This window comes from Pelodiscus sinensis, chromosome 29 (assembly GCF_049634645.1).
Source record: "Pelodiscus sinensis isolate JC-2024 chromosome 29, ASM4963464v1, whole genome shotgun sequence".
NCBI lineage: Eukaryota > Metazoa > Chordata > Testudines > Trionychidae > Pelodiscus > Pelodiscus sinensis.
The window spans coordinates 10,696,503-10,712,222 of record NC_134739.1 but is presented as its reverse complement, the minus strand read 5'-3'; the positions used below and the strand labels follow the sequence as shown (position 1 = coordinate 10,712,222).

General features: G+C 63.0%; 3 protein-coding genes across 4 annotated transcripts in view; 2 read left to right on the top strand and 1 right to left on the bottom strand.

Annotated features, from left to right (window-relative positions):
* Positions 1–1,862: 1,862 nt before the first annotated feature.
* On the bottom strand, positions 1,863–3,472 carry LOC102450462 (uncharacterized). Its single transcript, XM_075911480.1, has one exon. It carries the CDS (start codon positions 3,439–3,441, stop codon positions 2,872–2,874), a length of 570 nt encoding a protein of 189 aa, XP_075767595.1. The 5' UTR covers positions 3,442–3,472; the 3' UTR covers positions 1,863–2,871.
* Positions 3,473–7,753: 4,281 nt separating this feature from the next.
* On the top strand, positions 7,754–9,639 carry LOC142821002 (uncharacterized). Its single transcript, XM_075911476.1, has one exon. It carries the CDS (start codon positions 7,766–7,768, stop codon positions 8,444–8,446), a length of 681 nt encoding a protein of 226 aa, XP_075767591.1. The 5' UTR covers positions 7,754–7,765; the 3' UTR covers positions 8,447–9,639.
* Positions 9,640–13,454: 3,815 nt separating this feature from the next.
* Positions 13,455–15,720, top strand: part of IGFBP4 (insulin like growth factor binding protein 4) — a 38,561-nt gene continuing 36,295 nt past the window's right edge. Inside the window, exon 1 of one of the 2 annotated variants that reach the window (XM_075911477.1) lies at positions 13,455–14,010. In XM_075911477.1, coding sequence (XP_075767592.1) covers positions 13,665–14,010 — 346 coding nt within the window. In that variant the 5' untranslated portion in view covers positions 13,455–13,664. The remainder of the gene's footprint in view (positions 14,011–15,720) is intronic. The other variant, XM_075911478.1, reaches the window with a different exon arrangement.

Genomic DNA, 15,720 nt, shown 5'->3' with positions numbered 1-15,720 from the left:
CAGCCCTCTCCTTAGACTGGCTCCTCCACGATTCCAGCCCAAGACTGACTCTTCCCCCAACCCCCCAGTTCCTTTGTTCAGCCTCTTCCGTAGTTCACGCGCAAGAATCCCTCTCTTCCCACGCTTCACTGTAAACCTTGCGCAGGAGCGGGCGGGCTGCATGGACGCTCTGCGGAAGAACGGCCATTCTCGTGCAAGAACCCGCCAGCGTAGACATAGCCCCCGGGGATAAATACGGACTTGGTCTAAGCCCGTCCAGCCCACCGAGTGCCCAGGGTTTGGCAGCCAACTGGCTAGGGCCTGGCTTTGCTGCGCCCGGCCCCCAAATGCAGCCACTTCTGGGGCGGGTTCGCTCAGTCTCTGCTACAGGGTGCAATGCTAATACCCAGCCCGTGGAGGGAAGCGGGACCTGGCAGCCAGGCTATGGCAGGCTCAGCCCAGCTCCTTTCTGAGCCTCCCGTCCCCCCTCATCCCACTCGTATTGTTGGGGAAGTTCAGAGCAACAGAACAGGCCGTTCCAGGTCTGGGGGCTGCCCAGGACACGGGGGGAGGCACCGCTGGAAGGCACAGATGACTAGGGAGCTGCTAGCTTCCCTATCTGCCGAGAACCCCCACCCCGCATGCCTTGCGGTCTGCTTCCCCCCCACCTTGGCCCCCGACCCACCTTCCATCCCCCAATTCCCAGACCTCCCCCGCATCAGAGGGGGGGAAGACACAGGGCCCATCTCTGGGCTCTAGCGGGTCCCATCCCCCATCCAGGGCCCTGCTGCCCGCCCAGCCGAGCATGGTGCAAACAACCCACAGCCTGCCGGGTACCCTACCAAGGTGCCCAAGCCCAGGGTGCCTGCCAGGCAGATGATTCCTCTAAGCCCAGCCCAGAACACACCAGGGGCCTGGCTCGGGCATGACAGGCTACAGGGGCTCTGAGCCGCGTGCTGGGGGAAGCTGGTGCCACAGGAGTGCCCCACAGCTGTGTGGGACAGGAAGTGAAGGAGCCCACCCTGCAGTGACCAGCCTAGGGGAAGCAGGGGCAGAGAGCTGCTTGTTTGGAGGACTGGCCAGGCCACAGGCGCTAACAGACCCCTCTGCCAATGCCCCCCAGAATTCACCCTGCCCCACGCTCTAGGGCTCTACCAGTCGCTGCTTGGCTAGCAGCTCAGCACTGCCCCCGCCGGCCAGCCTGGGACAGACTCTGCCAGCAGAGACCATCTCTCCTGCCTGCGGAGGAAATGCCCAGCCCAGAGAAATCCAGGGCGTTGGAGGCCAGCACTGCCTGGGGGGTGGGGTGGGGGTAGGGAAGAGCACCCAGGAACCTGCCCCCCAGGCCCTGCAGCACCTGGGGCATCTCCCATCTCAGCACTGGAGGATCAAGCCACTGGGTAGCCCAGGTGCCATCGGTCCCGGCCAAGGAAATTGATGAAATGGGCACCCATCTAGAGGTCAAGGTCTGCCCGGGTGCTACCACATGAGTGGGGACCGTGTTCCTCTCCCTGCTGAGATCTACAGAACCCACTCTGTGCCTCCCTCCCCCGCACACTGGACTAGATGTGCCACATGGCCCCGTGGTACCCACCTCCCTGCACCCCTCTGGTTGGGTGCTAGGCTGGATCTGCCCAGGAGCAGCAGGGTGATAAGGCGGAAGCTGCTGGCACCTACTGGCTGTTTAAGGAACTCCAGCAGGAACTGGCAGAGTTTGGAAGCAGAGAGGCAGGTCGCCTCTTTGCTCAGCTGCTCAGGGCTCCAGAGGGTCCTTTAGTCCAGCATCTCTGGGGCTTGCTGCATGGTCCAGCCAGTCCCAATGCTCACTGGATCTGGGCATGGACCCAGTGCCCTTCGTAGACATGCTATGACCCCAGTCAGTCAGTACGGACTATCCCTTCCAGCTGCAGAAACGGGAATGCAGCAAGGTGATCAGTGGGTTCCCCCAGCAATACCATGAGCCACATCACCTGGGGCTCAAGTGCCAAGGGAATTCTGTACTGAACCCAGTGGGGGTTTCCCTCCCACCTGCTGGCCCCAGGACAGCATGTGACCCGCTCGTGGCTGCACCGAGCCCTGAACTGTCCAGGCCTGGGAGCTTGGCAGAGCCGGCACAGGGATCCAGCTGTACTGAGCCTACTTAGACCAGCTCCTCCCCAGCAGAAGCTGCAGGAGGGATTGAAGGAGGCCACCCCCACGCTCAGCTCCTCAGGGTGGAATCTGCCCAGCCCACCCACACTCCTGCCATGCAGAGGGGAGGGAGGAAGAAGGGGAACAAAGAGCCCGACACCACCTTTGCTGGCCAATGTTTAATGATCATTAACCAGCCATGGACAGCCCAGAGACAAGTTTCAGCAGATCCTTCCGGGCTCAAACTGGGTCTCTGCCATGGGTGAGTGCCTAACAGCTCCTTTGGGTGACATCAAGGCAGCTGCGGAGACTGGGAGGGGGATGGGCCTGTGCAGCCCAATCCCCAAGAATCCTCATGTCCCACCCCAGAGCTAGTCACTCCCCATCCTTGTCATGGGGCTGCTGCTAGCAGTGTCCACCAGGCCGCAGTGTCCTGTACGCAGTGCGGAGTGGCCTGTTTGCTGGTAGGGAGCCGGCCCCAGCCGCTGCACAGACACAGGACAGAGCCAGGCTCTGCCAGTCCAAGTACAAGCCACCGGCTCCAGCCAGGGGGGCAGGACAAGGGGCCCAGGAGACTGTGCTGCTCACTGGGCCCAGCTCCAGCAGGCACCGGCTCGGAGGCAGGATCTGACAATGCGGCATGTGGCCATTTAGTGGGAGCATCTCTCCAGCATGGGGGAGGCAGGGCACCAGCCCTCATTTGGAAAGGTGCCAAGTGGGCGACACAGGCTGGCATCAAGGCCCGTTCTCCATCCGGCACCCTCACAGCCCCCGGGCCTTCCGACAGCGCTTCACCAGCTCCGCCAGCTTCTCCAGCGCCTCCGGCAGCCCCTGCCCGCTCACCGCGCAGCAGCCCTGCGCGTGCCACTCGCGCCCTCGCAGCTTCCTCAAGCCCAGCTCCTCCACCAGCTGGGCACAGGACCGGGCCCCAGGCAGGTCCTGCTTGTTAGCCAGCAGCACCAGCGGCACCCCCGCCAGGTCCTCCGCCTCCAGCAGGGCTTCCAGCTCCTGCCGCGCCTCCCCCAGCCGCTCGGGGTCCGCGCCGTCCACCACGAACACCAGGCCGTCCGTGTTGCTGTGATAGTGTCGCCACAGGACCCTGATCCGGTCCTGGCCCCCCACGTCCCACAGGGTGAAGGTCACGTTCCTGACAGGCGCCACCGTCTCCACATTGAAGCCCAGGGTGGGGATGGTGCTGACCGTCTCGTCCAGCTTCAGCCGGTAGGTGATGGTGGTTTTCCCGGCATTGTCCAACCCCAGCAGCAGGATCCGAGCCTGCAGCCCGGAGAAACTGCCCAGCGCCGCCTGCAGCCTGCCCAGAATCAGCCCCATGGTGCGCTCAGCCACTGCCTGCGCTGCCCGGCCACACGGGCACTTATATCCACCGGCCTCGCCTCCCATTGGCTGGCGGCGCCTGCGGGGGCGTGGCCGGGGAAGCCCCTTCTGCTGCGCTGGCAGCAGACCTGCTGGAAGCTTTGGCGAGGCGCGCTCTGACGCGACGGGTTCGAAGGCAGCGCCGCAGCCAATCAGAGCGCGGTCTAGCGGAACGGGGTGCGGGGCGGAATCCGCTGGACACGTCACCCGGGTGTTGCTGTCACACTGAGCCCCACGCGCCGCTTCCCCCACAGCTCCTGCAGTGTGTGTGTGTGTGTGTGTGTGTGTGTGTGTGTGTCAACAGCAATGATGGGGTGTCAGCGGTGATGGACTTTTGGGGTGTCAGCAATGGTGTGTGTGCATGTGCGTGCGTGTGTGTGACAACATTGATGGGTGTCAGTGGTGATGGACTAGGGAGGTGTCAGCCCATGACTGGTCCATGCCAGGTAAATATCAGAGGTAACCTCTGTGGCACCAGGGAGCTGTTGCGTGAAGAGACCTTACCCAGGAATAGTGCCCTGTGCTCTGCCCACCCCATGTTAGGGAGGGTGCTGCCACTCTGCACCCTCTGGTGCTGGGGATCAGCAATGGCCGCAGAGGCGAGATGCCAATGCGGGCGCTGCACACCCGTCACCACACAAACTGCCTGTGTCCCATGCCACATTGGCCAGGGGAAATGGGTCTCGATCAGCACTTTTCTTACTTTGCCCATCTGTAAATCTGCTCTGGGCAGAGCTCCTTTCTCCTGGGTTGGGGCGTGTAGGGGACAGCAATGCTTGCTACTGTTTACCCATAATGTGCTTGCCTTTCCAAACATATCCCAAACCCTAGCAGGGTTTTACCACACTCAGCGTGTCTGTTCATGCTCCTGGCAGCTTTTGCAGGGGTGTGGGACCCCCAGGGCAGGGCCCTCTCTGCGCTAGTCAAATGTCTGGCCATGGGGCCAAGCAGTGTCAGCACCATGTTTATAACTTGTGGCCTGTCTAGGCCAGTTAGTCTCTCCTCCAACCCAGAATCCCAATCCCAGCTGCGATTCTTTCACCCTGGGTGTGAGTCTCAGCCTCTCAGAGCTGGGGCAGTGCATCAAGGGAAGTTACAGAGGGAGGGTGGGTGGGTGGGTGAGGGGAACTGCCCCCTGACAATCAACCCCGTTCAGGGGCCCACCCCAGCCAGGACAGAGCTGGCATAAGGACCCTGTGCTATCTCAGCTTCCATACCCAGAGTAGGGAGCAGATCGGGCTGAGGCAGGGCAGGGCACATTGTGCTCTAGGGCCACCCAGGGTCCCCCAGGAGCAGAGGGTGTTTTGGACTCACAGAGGGCTCTGAGTGTCCCTTGTCTCTGGAGGCCATAAAGACTGTGCCCTAGGTCACCTAGATAGGCCAAAGGGCCATCAGGGTTGAGGTTGCAGATCCTGGCAGAGAGCATGGGGGTGGGAGATATAGTGTTGGGGGTATGTGGCTGGAGAGAACCTCATAGCTCAGCGCCCAAGGGGAGGGGAGAGCAAGCAACGGGAACCAGCCCTGGGAGCAGGGGCGAGAGCTGAGCACACTGAGGGCCATGGGTCAAACTCACTCCTGGGGAAGGAGTTCCTGTCCGGCCCAAGCCCCAGAGCCACACAGGCCTGATGGGGAAAGGGCTGAGGAACCCAGAGGCTCCCCAGCGCCAGAGCTGTCCTGCTCTGTGCAATGACTGCCCTTCCCCACACCAGGCAGGGGTGGTTTCAGCCAGACCAGTGCTGGCGAGAGGGGCTAGCAGCTCTAGAGACCAAATCCTTCCTGTGTCCTCAAAGCAGGGAGGGGGGCACCCTCTTCCCGTGATCAGAGACCCCTGCCCTGTGGGCAGTTCCAGCCGCTAGGGCCTGTTCTGTCTGCAGGCTCCCAGCTAAGACTGCGCCCAGGGGGTGATTAGTGCCAGTCGGGGTGGTGTCATTGGCAAAGTGGACCTGAGACCCAACAAACTCAGTTCACTCAGAGCCCTCCAAAGGGCACCCGCTGTTATCCAGTTGCTCTGCTCTTTGGGATGCAGGGGAGGGGGTGCGGGGGGCACTGCTGCAGGGATCTGGAACAGCCAGAAAAGCTATCTGTGGCATGGCCAGGCATGGACTGTGACCTGCTGAGGGGAAGGGGAGATACTCAGATGCCACACGGTGTGAGCCCATAATGCAGCGGTTCTCAGCCTGAGGTCTGCTGCCCCCAGGCAGGCCTGGGACCTAATCCACAAACTGCAAGCCATCTCTGAGGCATCGGGGCCTGGTGGTGGAAGCAGGTTGGGAGATGTTCTGCAGAGGGCACTGGAGAATGCTGCTCCCAGCTTGTGCTCCTGAGACAGGGAGTTCTTGGTCTCCCGTATATAGCAAAGAGGGGCTGTATGGTGGCTGCCTGGTTGCTCTAGCACTGGGGAAGCCGGTGTTGGCTGTCTGGTTGCTCCCGAGGTGGGCCGCATGGCGGGCGGCTTGCTTTTTGTTCTGGAGCTGGGGCCACCAAGGCTACAATCAGGCAGCATACACTCCAACCCAGACTCCTTCACCTCCACATCCCCAGCCCCTGCCATGATTGACAGAATGCTGCATGAAGCTGGATTTCATCAGTTATGATGTAAACTTTGAAGACGTGTGAAAAGATGCAGCAGCAGACGTCCCATTAAATAATATCTGTGAGTACAATGTTTCATTGATGCATTTATTAATCATTACATCCATTATCAATCATATTAAGTTGTGTATTTTCAGTCCTGCAAATGGGCATTCGTCTATGGCGCTTTGTTGACAAAAGGTTGCCAACCCCTGGGCTAGCTGGTCACCATTCTTGGGGGGCAGGAAGAAATGTTCCCTCTAGTCAGATTGGCAGAGATCTTGGGTGTTTTCAACTAGCTCTGCAGCATGGGGCATAAGTCACTTGCATGGTTAAACTAGTGTAAATGGTGGGTTTGCTCTGTAACTTGAAGTCTTTAAAGCTTGATTGAAGGACATCAGAGGGGAGGGGTCTGTGACAGGTGTGGGTGCGGGAGGCTCTGTAGCCTGCAATGTGCAGGAGGTCAGACCAGATGACCATGATGGTCCCTTCTGACTTTAGTAAGAGTAGCTGGGTGAGAATCTCCAATTCTGACCCTAATCAGTGTCCCACAAGGGACTTGCCACCAAATGTCAGAATGTGTTAGTCAAAGCCATACTGTCCACAGGATGAATTGGGGCAGCTGCTCCAGGCCCTGAGATTTTGGGGTCCAGGCGGTGATCACCCTGTCCTAGGGACGGGAGGGACCCAGGGGATTACTGTGCCTGGCACAGTGCAGCAGCAGGGGTTGCTTCACTTGCACTCACCACATGAGCAGCAGGAGCTGGAGCAGCCCAGCAGCCTGCTATGCCCTGATGTGTCACCCTCCTGGCCCACTGTGCTCCACTTCTCTGCAGTGATGCAAAGTGGGCTGCAGTGGGCCAGGGGAGGGCAGAGTGGCAGAGAGGAGTAGGCTGTCAGGCTGCTCCAGCTCCTGTGTGAAGGTGCATGGGGGCCGTGGGGGACACGCCTTCTGCCACTGCACCATGCCCACAAGTAATCCCCTGGGCCACATTTCATAGGGGAGAGAGCAAAGAGGTGGAGCAGGGGTGGGGACTGGGAACAGGGTGAAGCAGGGGTTTGTGGTGGGGGCTTTTCCTCTGGCCCTGCACCCCCCTGGGGACAATCCTGGTGTAACTACTAGAGTTTCCAGTTGCCTAAGTAGCTCCTGGAAGCCCAGTTAAAGTTGCAGTCACCCCAAACTCTGAAATGTGCCCCGTAGGGTTAGCACAGAATTTGCTCCCTGCATGAACAGCCCCATTGGCTTCATGCAGCCGGTCTCCCAAATCGTCAAATTCAGCCTGAGGCCCAGTGCTCTGCTTGGCAGATGCTAGGACCCCAGTGTTCAGCGCCCCCCCTCCAGCTGAAGCCTGGATCCTAGTCCCTACCCCAGGCGCCTGGAATGTTATGGGGGGGCGTGGAGAGAAACACGTGGGGAGCCCCTGCCATGAGGGGCAGGACACAAACGCAGAGACCCCCGGGCACCATCCCGCAGGGGCAGCTCGGCTCCATCGGCCCCCACGGTGCAGTTCCCAGCCGGGGGCCGCCGGCAGCGGCTGTGGGGGAAGCGCCGCGTGGGGCTCCGTGCGACAGCAACACCCTGGTGACGTGTCCAGCGGATCCCCCAATTCCGCTGAGCCGCGCTCTGATTGGCTGCGGCGCTGCCTTCGAACCCGCCGCGTCAGAGCGCGCCTCGCCAAAGCTTCCAGCAGGTCTGCGGCCAGCGCGGCAGATGGGGCTTCCCCGGCCACGCCCCCGCAGGCGCCGCCAGCCAATGGGAGGCGAGGCCGGTGGATATAAGTGCCCGTGTGGCCGGGCAGCGCAGGCAGTGGCTGAGCGCACCATGGGGCTGATCCTGGGCAGGCTGCAGGCGGTGCTGGGCAGTTTCTCCGGGCTGCAGGCTCGGATCCTGCTGCTGGGGTTGGACAATGCCGGGAAAACCACCATCACCTACCGGCTGAAGCTGGACGAGACGGTCAGCACCATCCCCACCCTGGGCTTCAACGTGGAGACGGTGGCGCCCGTCAGGAACGTGACCTTCACCCTGTGGGACGTGGGGGGCCAGGACCGGATCAGGGTCCTGTGGCGACACTATCACAGCAACACGGACGGCCTGGTGTTCGTGGTGGACGGCGCGGACCCCGAGCGGCTGGGGGAGGCGCGGAAGGAGCTGGAAGTCCTGCTGGAGGCGGAGGACCTGGCAGGGGTGCCGCTGGTGCTGCTGGCTAACAAGCAGGACCTGCCTGGGGCCCGGTCCTGTGCCCAGCTGGTGGAGGAGCTGGGCTTGAGGAAGCTGCGAGGGCGCGAGTGGCACGCCCAGGGCTGCTGCGCGGTGAGCGGGCAGGGGCTGCCGGAGGCGCTGGAGAAGCTGGCGGAGCTGGTGAAGCGCTGGCGGAAGGCCCGGGGGCTGTGAGGGTGCCGGGTGGAGAACGGGCCTTGATGCCAGCCTGTGTCGCCCACTTGGTACCTTTCCAAATGAGGGCTGGTGCCCTGCCTCCCCCATACTGGAGAGACACTCCCGCTAAATGGCCACATGCCGCATTGTCAGATCCTGCCTCCGAGCCGGTGCCTGCTGGAGCTGGGCCCAGCGAGCAGCACAGTCTCCTGGGCCCCTTGTCCTGCAAGAGCTGTTGACTCAAGTCCCACGACATGAACTCAAGTTGGACTTAAGTCGCTGAGGTGACTTGACTGGACACTTGACTCGGGTTTGTTGTTTGTGACTTGAGACTTGCAAATTTTGTTAAATCGACTTAGTGAAAAAATTGTCCGACAGTGCTGATATTGATGGTTGGTACTAAAGTGACTTAATTTAAAAATGTTAGACTTGAGACTCGACTTGGGACGTGACAATGCCGACTTGAAGACAACGCTGCGTTTTGCCCACCTGACTGGAGCTGGAGGCTTGTACTTGGACTGGCAGGGCCTGGCTCTGCCCTGGGTCTGTGCAGCGGCTGGGGCTGGCTCCCAGTCCAGGGCTCCCTGGTGCCATGGTCTTACCAATGAACAGGCCACGCTGCACTGTGCGCAGGACACTGCGGCCTGGTGGACACTGGCTAGCCTGGCTGTGAGCAGCAGCCCCATGGCAAGGATGGGGAGCAACTGGCTCCAGGGTGGGACATTCCCCTCACGGTCTCTGCAGCTGACTTGGTGTTGCCGGAAGGAGCTGCGAGCCACTTGCCCATGGCAGAGACCCGATTTGTGCCAGGAGGGATCTGCTGAGCTTTGTCTCTAGGCTGGCTAATGACCATTAAATGTATTGGCCAGCAAAGGTCTCCTGGTGCTTTTTGTCCCTTCCCCCTTGCCGCCTCCCCCGCATTGCAGGAGTGTGGGTGGCTGGGCAAATTCCATGCTGGGGAGCTGAACTTGGGGGTGGCCCCCTTCAATTTCTTCTGCTGGGGAGGAGCTGGGCTAAGTGGCTCAGTGTTGCTGGGCCCCTGTGTTGGCTCTGCCAAGCTCTGAGGCCTGGACAATTCAGGGCTTGATGCAGCCATGAGCGGGTCACACACTGTCCTGGGGGCAGCAGGTGGCAGGGAAACCCCCACTGGGCTCAGTACAGCAGAATTCCCTTGGCACTTGAGCCCATGGGGCTTGTGGGGTCACCAGGCAGTGGCGTAGGGAGGGGGACGGGGGTGGGTGCCCCACTAGCAGAGTGCCAATTTAGCGGCTGGGCCGCTTACTCCTTGTAGCCAAGCCACTGAGGAAGGGCTGGGTGGCGGGAGCAGGCACTGCAACAGCCTGCCTGGGAGCCCAGCACCCCTAGCTCGGGAGCTGCTGCCGCCCCCGCTGTGTAGTTTTGCCTCTGCCTTTCCCCTGGGTGCATAACACCCTCACTAAGCCACAGTCACCAGGAGCTATTTTAGGCCAGGCAGTTGCCTGGAGGGGGGCCTTTCGTGGAAGTGACCCCCTTCCTTGGTTCCTTTCTAAGCTTACTTGGGGACTTGCTGCCTGGCTGTTCAGTGGTCGCCTTGCTGGGGGCTGAGAGAGAAGGAATGGAATGATGCAGTCTGTCCTGGCAGTGCTGTAGATCAGCTGTAGGCATCATCGTGCCTCAGTTTCCCCAAGTGGAAGAAACAGTCTGTACCAGCTGACTGGGGTTCTTAGCATGTCTACGCAGGGCCCTGGGTCCATGCTCAGATCCCGTGAGCGTCGGGACTGGCTGGACAGTGCAGTGAGCCACAGCGATGCTGGAATAAAGGACCCTCAGTAGCCCTGAACAGCTGAGAGAGGAGGGACCTACCTCTCCATTTCCAAACCCTGCTGGAGTTCCTTAAACAACCACTAGGTGCCAGCAGCTTTCAACTTATGGTCCCGCAGCTCCTGGGCTGATCCCAGCCTAGCAGGGGGAAGGGGCGCACAGGGCTTGTATGGCAGATTTGGCCCATAGTGCAGAGCTGGAGGAGGGTGCATGGGGCCACATGGCAGATCCAGCCCCCCCTGCACAGGTGGAGGGGAGCACCAGCCCTGTTCTGCAGAACTGCCCTGTTACCTTGGATTTGCTCCCGGGCTGAGCCTGACGGCCCCCAGCAAGGGTGACCAGATGGCCAGTGTGAAAAGTCAGCAGGGGGTGGGGTAATAGGCACCTGTAGACGCTGCAGCCTCAAAGAGCAGGGCTGTCCCTTTAAAACTGGGGCACCTGGCCACCCACCCACTGGCTCATTTCTTCCATGTCGTGGGCCAGGACAGATGGCACCTGTGCTGCCCAGGGGCTTGTTCCCCCAGTGTGGAGATGGGAGATGGCCCAGGCGCTGCAGGGCCTGGGGGGAGGTTCCTGGGCATTGGTCCCTCGGGCAGTGCTGGACCCCAGGCACAGGATTTCTCTGGGCTGGGCACTTCCCTCTGCCCCCAGGGGGATGGTCTCTGCTGGCCAGCGCAGGGGGTACTGAGGTGCTAGCCGGGCGTCAACTGGTAGATCCCTAGAGCGCTGGGCAGGGTGAATTCTGGGGGGCATTGGCAGAGGGGTCTGTTAGCTCCTGTGGCCTCGCCAGTCCTCCCTGCAAGCAGCTCTCTGCCCCCCAGCCTGGTCCCTGCCGGGTGAGATTTGCCTTCACTTCCTGTCCCCGATGGCTGCAGGCTGTGTCTGATCTCCGACTGGCTGCCAGCATCCCCCAGCAAGCAGCTCAAAGCCGCCGTCCAGGGTGCAGACCAAGCCAGGCCCTGGTGTGTCCTGGGCCGGGCTGCGGGGGCTTTTCTCGCCTCAGTCCCCTGCCTGGCAGGTGCCCTGCAGCACAATGGACACAGGCAGCTTTCTGGGCTACCCAGCAGGCTGCGCGGGGAGTGTTTGGGGCCGGTGGGGGCCCTGGCTGCAGGACATGGGCAGGCCTCCCTGAGGCCAAAGAGGGGGTATGTCTGCTGCCAGGCAGCTCACTTTGCTGCTCCCTAGGGGAATGGAAGACAGGCCTGACGCCAAGGTGAAGGGCCCGGGCACCCTGAATGCTCAGCTATAGAAACTGAGATGCTGCTGGAAATTGGAGTGCCAGGGGGTGAGATCAGGGCTCCCCACATCCCCTGCAAGCTAACTGGGCTACAGGGTGCTCAGGGTGGGGGTCTTAGCAAATGGGGAAGTTAGGGGCTCCCTATCCGTGCTTCCCCCCCACGGCCCTGGACAGCTCCCGGCCCTCACGCAGGCCGGTTCTGTTGCTCTGGACTTCCCCAGCCATTTGAGTGGGAAGGGGTGGGGGATGGAGGCAGCTGCCTTCCCTCAGCTCTGTCGGCACTAGCAGGGTGCTATGGCCCGGTGTCTCGGTGGGGGGGGGCAGCCGGTGCAGAACTCTACCCCCTGGCTGCCATGTGCTGGGTGTGTGTGGGCAGTGCAGGCTGCCTGCAAAATGGGTCCATGCAGCACCCTGGCTTTCTTTTGTTGCTCCAGGGGCCTCATGGCCTTGCACTTAAAAGGAGCTGCTGGGCTAACCCAGTGGAGGGCAGTCTAGAGAGAGGGGGAACCCCCCCCCCGGAAGGGAGCCCTTAGCCAGGTATCACCCACCCGCCGTCATGGGGAATTTCTCACCCCGACAGGCCAAGGAGGACGTGAGTCCTGGCCCAGTCTCTGCTCTGAGCTCAGACTCGAGTCGGAGCTGAGGGGAACTTGGCTTGTCTTTAGCCCTGCCCATCGGCCGAGCAGGAGCAGACATCAGGGCCCTGCCAGCCGGGGACTGGGGGAGGAGAATGTAGTGATATCAAGGCCCAGTGCCACTAGGTTTGTTTACATAAATACACCCGGCCCTGAGCAGAGGTGGTCACAAAGAGCATGCAGGCAAATCCGCCCCCTCAGGAATCTCAGCCTAGCACCAGCATGTGATTCCCAAGGAGCGACTCTGTCTCCTTTACTGACTTCTTAGAGAGGGGAAGGCAAAGAGCAAACTCTCCGGCAGCTCCCCACAGCTCTCCTACGAGGACCAAATGGGGCTAATGACAATTGTATTTCTCCAATGGCTAAACACTTGCTCGCACACCCAGAAACGGCACGTGTAAGCCTGTGGAACAGCGCCCTCTGGTGACCCTGCCATAACTATGTAACCGTGGGCAGGGAAATGGGAGTTATTCTCTTGCCTGAGGGCCTGCATTTTTACCCCCACCTGGGGGTGAGCTGGGACCAGGATTGAAGGGCACTGGCAGGGTGGGGGGAGGGGTGCTTAGGACTGGTGTAGAGGGGTTGCGGGGTGGGATTGAGGGCACTGACAGAGCTGGGGGGCAGGGAGCCCAGGGCTGAGAGAGCGGGGGGCTGCGAGGCCGGAGTGAGGGGCACTGCAGAGCTGGGGGTGGGGTGCTCGGAGCAGGGAGCCCAGGGCTGAGCGAGCGGGGGGCTGCGAGGCCGGAAGCAGGGGCACTGCAGAGCTGGGGGTGGGGTGCTCGGAGCAGGGAGCCCAGGGCTGAGCGAGCGGGGGGCTGCGAGGCCGGAGTGAGGGGCACCGCAGAGCTGGGGGTGGGGTGCTCGGAGCAGGGAGCCCAGGGCTGAGCGAGCGGGGGGCTGCGAGGCTGGAAGCAGGAGCACTGCAGAGCTGGGGGTGGGGTGCTCGGAGCAGGGAGCCCAGGGCTGAGCGAGCGGGGGGCTGCGAGGCCGGAAGCAGGGGCACTGCAGAGCTGGGGGTGGGGTGCTCAGAGCAGGGATCCCAGGGCTGAGCGAGCGGGGGGCTGCGAGGCTGGAGTGAGGGGCACCACAGAGCTGGGGGTGAGGAGCTCAGGACAGGATTGGCAGAAGCCAGGCTGGGGATCAGAGCTGCAGCTTCTCTCTGGAGCCTGCTCCCCTCCCACCCTCTCCGGGTGGGCTCAGAGCCCCTGGCTGCTGGCTCGGCGGCTGTTCCAGCCCTGTGTGCTTTCTGCCCTGGGGCCTGGCAGGCCGGCCGGCGGGGAGGGACCGGCTTGGTGACAGCTCCAGCAGGCGGAGAGACGGGGGTGTGGCCAGGAGCCGGTATAAAGTCCAGAGACTCTGGGCTTCCTCAGGCAGCGCGGCGTCTGGACGGCTGCTGCCCGGGCTGAGAGCAGGCTGTGAAGCCCGCTCCTTTCTCTTGCCGTGTGTGTGGGGCCGGCCGGGCAGCCCAGCAGCTTTCCTTGGGTCTGGGCGCTCCCTCTCTCCCCCTGCCCTCTGCGGGCTGGTCGTTGTTCGCCGTAGCGCCCGGTCCGTACGCCCGCCTGCCATGCCCTCAGGCGGCCTCTCCGCCGTGCTGCTGCTGGCCACCGTGGGCCTGTGCGTCAGCGAGGAAGCCATCCACTGCCCGCCCTGCTCGGAGGAGAAGCTGACCCGCTGCAAGGCGCCCGTGGGCTGCGAAGAGCTGGTGCGGGAGCCGGGCTGCGGGTGCTGCGCCACCTGCGCCCTGAGCAAAGGGACGCCCTGCGGGGTCTACACCGCCCGCTGCGGCTCGGGGCTGCGCTGCTACCCGCCCCGGGGGGTGGAGAAGCCCCTGCACACGCTGATGCACGGGCAGGGGGTCTGCACCGAGCTGTCTGAGATCGACGCCATCCAAGAGAGCTTCCAGCCAGCAGGTAGGGGGCTGGGCATGCAGGGGGGGCCATCCGGGGAAAGGGAGCCCCCTCCCCCACTCTCGGGTCGTACCCCTGCATGCTGGCACCCGGGGGAGGAGCCCCGGACTGGCACAGAGGGGCAGGCGTGAGTAGGAGGAGAGGTGTTGGCTGGGGTGTGCACGGACTCCACCGTGGGCAGGGATACGTGCGCTGGCGCTGCTGCCCGGGGGGGCGGGCACGGAGCCGGGCTGCAGGGGGGGACCCACCGGCGTAGACGTGCCCCCCTTTTGCGCCAGCAATGGGGCCCAGGTTGGCTGGAAAGAGCCCGCTCTAGGAAGAGGCTCCGCTGAGAGACAGAGCAGGGTGGTTTGGGAGGGAAGGGGTTAATGCCAGAGGCAGGCGTGCCCCAGGATTCGGGAGGGGGCGCTCGGAGGAGCCCGGCCGGCTGCAGCGGGGGAGCTGGCTGCCCTCTGCACCGTCCCCGAAAGCAGTTGCTCCGGTGCACGGATCTGCCAGGGACTGGCAGGGCAGAGCTGGGCTGGTTCGCTGTAGCAATGGGCACTAGGACCCAGCCCCTAACGTCTCGCTTGCCCACCCTGTGCCAGGCGCCTGCGTTTCCCCAGTGCCAGCAATGGCCAGCTCCTTGCCTGGCGAGGAAACCCACTGGGGGCCACTGTTTGCCCCTCCCCACGTGCCCGGAGCCTGGCTGAGAGGTGGAGCCAGTTAACTGGCCCTGTGCCCTCAGCCGGGGGCACTCTAAGAATGAGCCAACCCCTGGCTGCCTCAGTTTCCCTGACCTGTCGCTACAGGGTCAAGTTTGCATCTTCTGGCCCCGCCCCTGGCCCTGCAGGCTCCGCCTCCTTCCCCAACGGCACACGGAGGAGACGGGAGCCGTGTCATGTGGCTGACCGAGCCCCGGATCCACCGGGCACTCTGTGTGGATGGGCCTTGCTGGCACCGCCTGGCCCTGTCGCAGGCCTTGGCACAGCAGGGGTTGCAGCGCAGAGGAGTTCCGTGTTGGGGCTGGGTGGAGCGTTCGTTCCCCGTGCTCAGGGGAACACGCTCCCTCCTCTGGTTCCCTGGTGCCCCCTGGCCCACTGCCGCTCCCCCGGCCTCCGTCGGACCACCCACAGCAGCGTGGGGGGAAGGGGCCTCTGGGCACTGGCACCAGGCCCTGTCTTGGCCCTGGAGCTGAGAGTTGGGGAGGGGCTGATCCCTGCTCCGCCCGCCCCCCCTTTCCCTCCCCGAGACCCTGGGCGTGAAGGCCAGATCCCAGCAGCTCCAAGGCCTCCCTCCGTCCAGCCGCCCACCCTGCGCTCTGCCCAGGGAGGGCCCTGCTGACGCCTGGGGCCGAGCTAGAGGCGTGCGGGGGGATGGGGACGTGGCCCTACATCCGCGCTGACTCCTGCAGGCCGCCGTGGCGAGGGACACGGACCCGCTCCGGGAGGGGGCTTGGAATCTGAACCGCGGCAGGGATCCGGAGCCTGCGGCTGCCCCTCCCACATCCCGTTGGGTGACCTGGGCCTGGGTCTGGCAGCGTCGGGTGACGGGGACCAGCGCGTCCCATTGGCCTGGGGCTTAGCTCTGCTGGAGCTGGGGGAAGCATCCCATCTTCTTCCACCACCCGGATCGCTCCCAGCCCCCGGCGTTCTGCCTGCAGCAAGCAGGGGAGGGGCAGGACTCCTGGACCATCCTGCCTCTGTGGGCAGCTGTGGGCACTGGGCCCCCTTT

Coding starts and splice junctions, on each gene's coding strand:
- LOC142821002 (XM_075911476.1), top strand. CDS start 7,766: ATGGGGCTTCCCCGGCCACGCCCCCGCAGGCGCCGCCAGCCAATGGGA.
- LOC102450462 (XM_075911480.1), bottom strand. CDS start 3,441: ATGGGGCTGATTCTGGGCAGGCTGCAGGCGGCGCTGGGCAGTTTCTCC.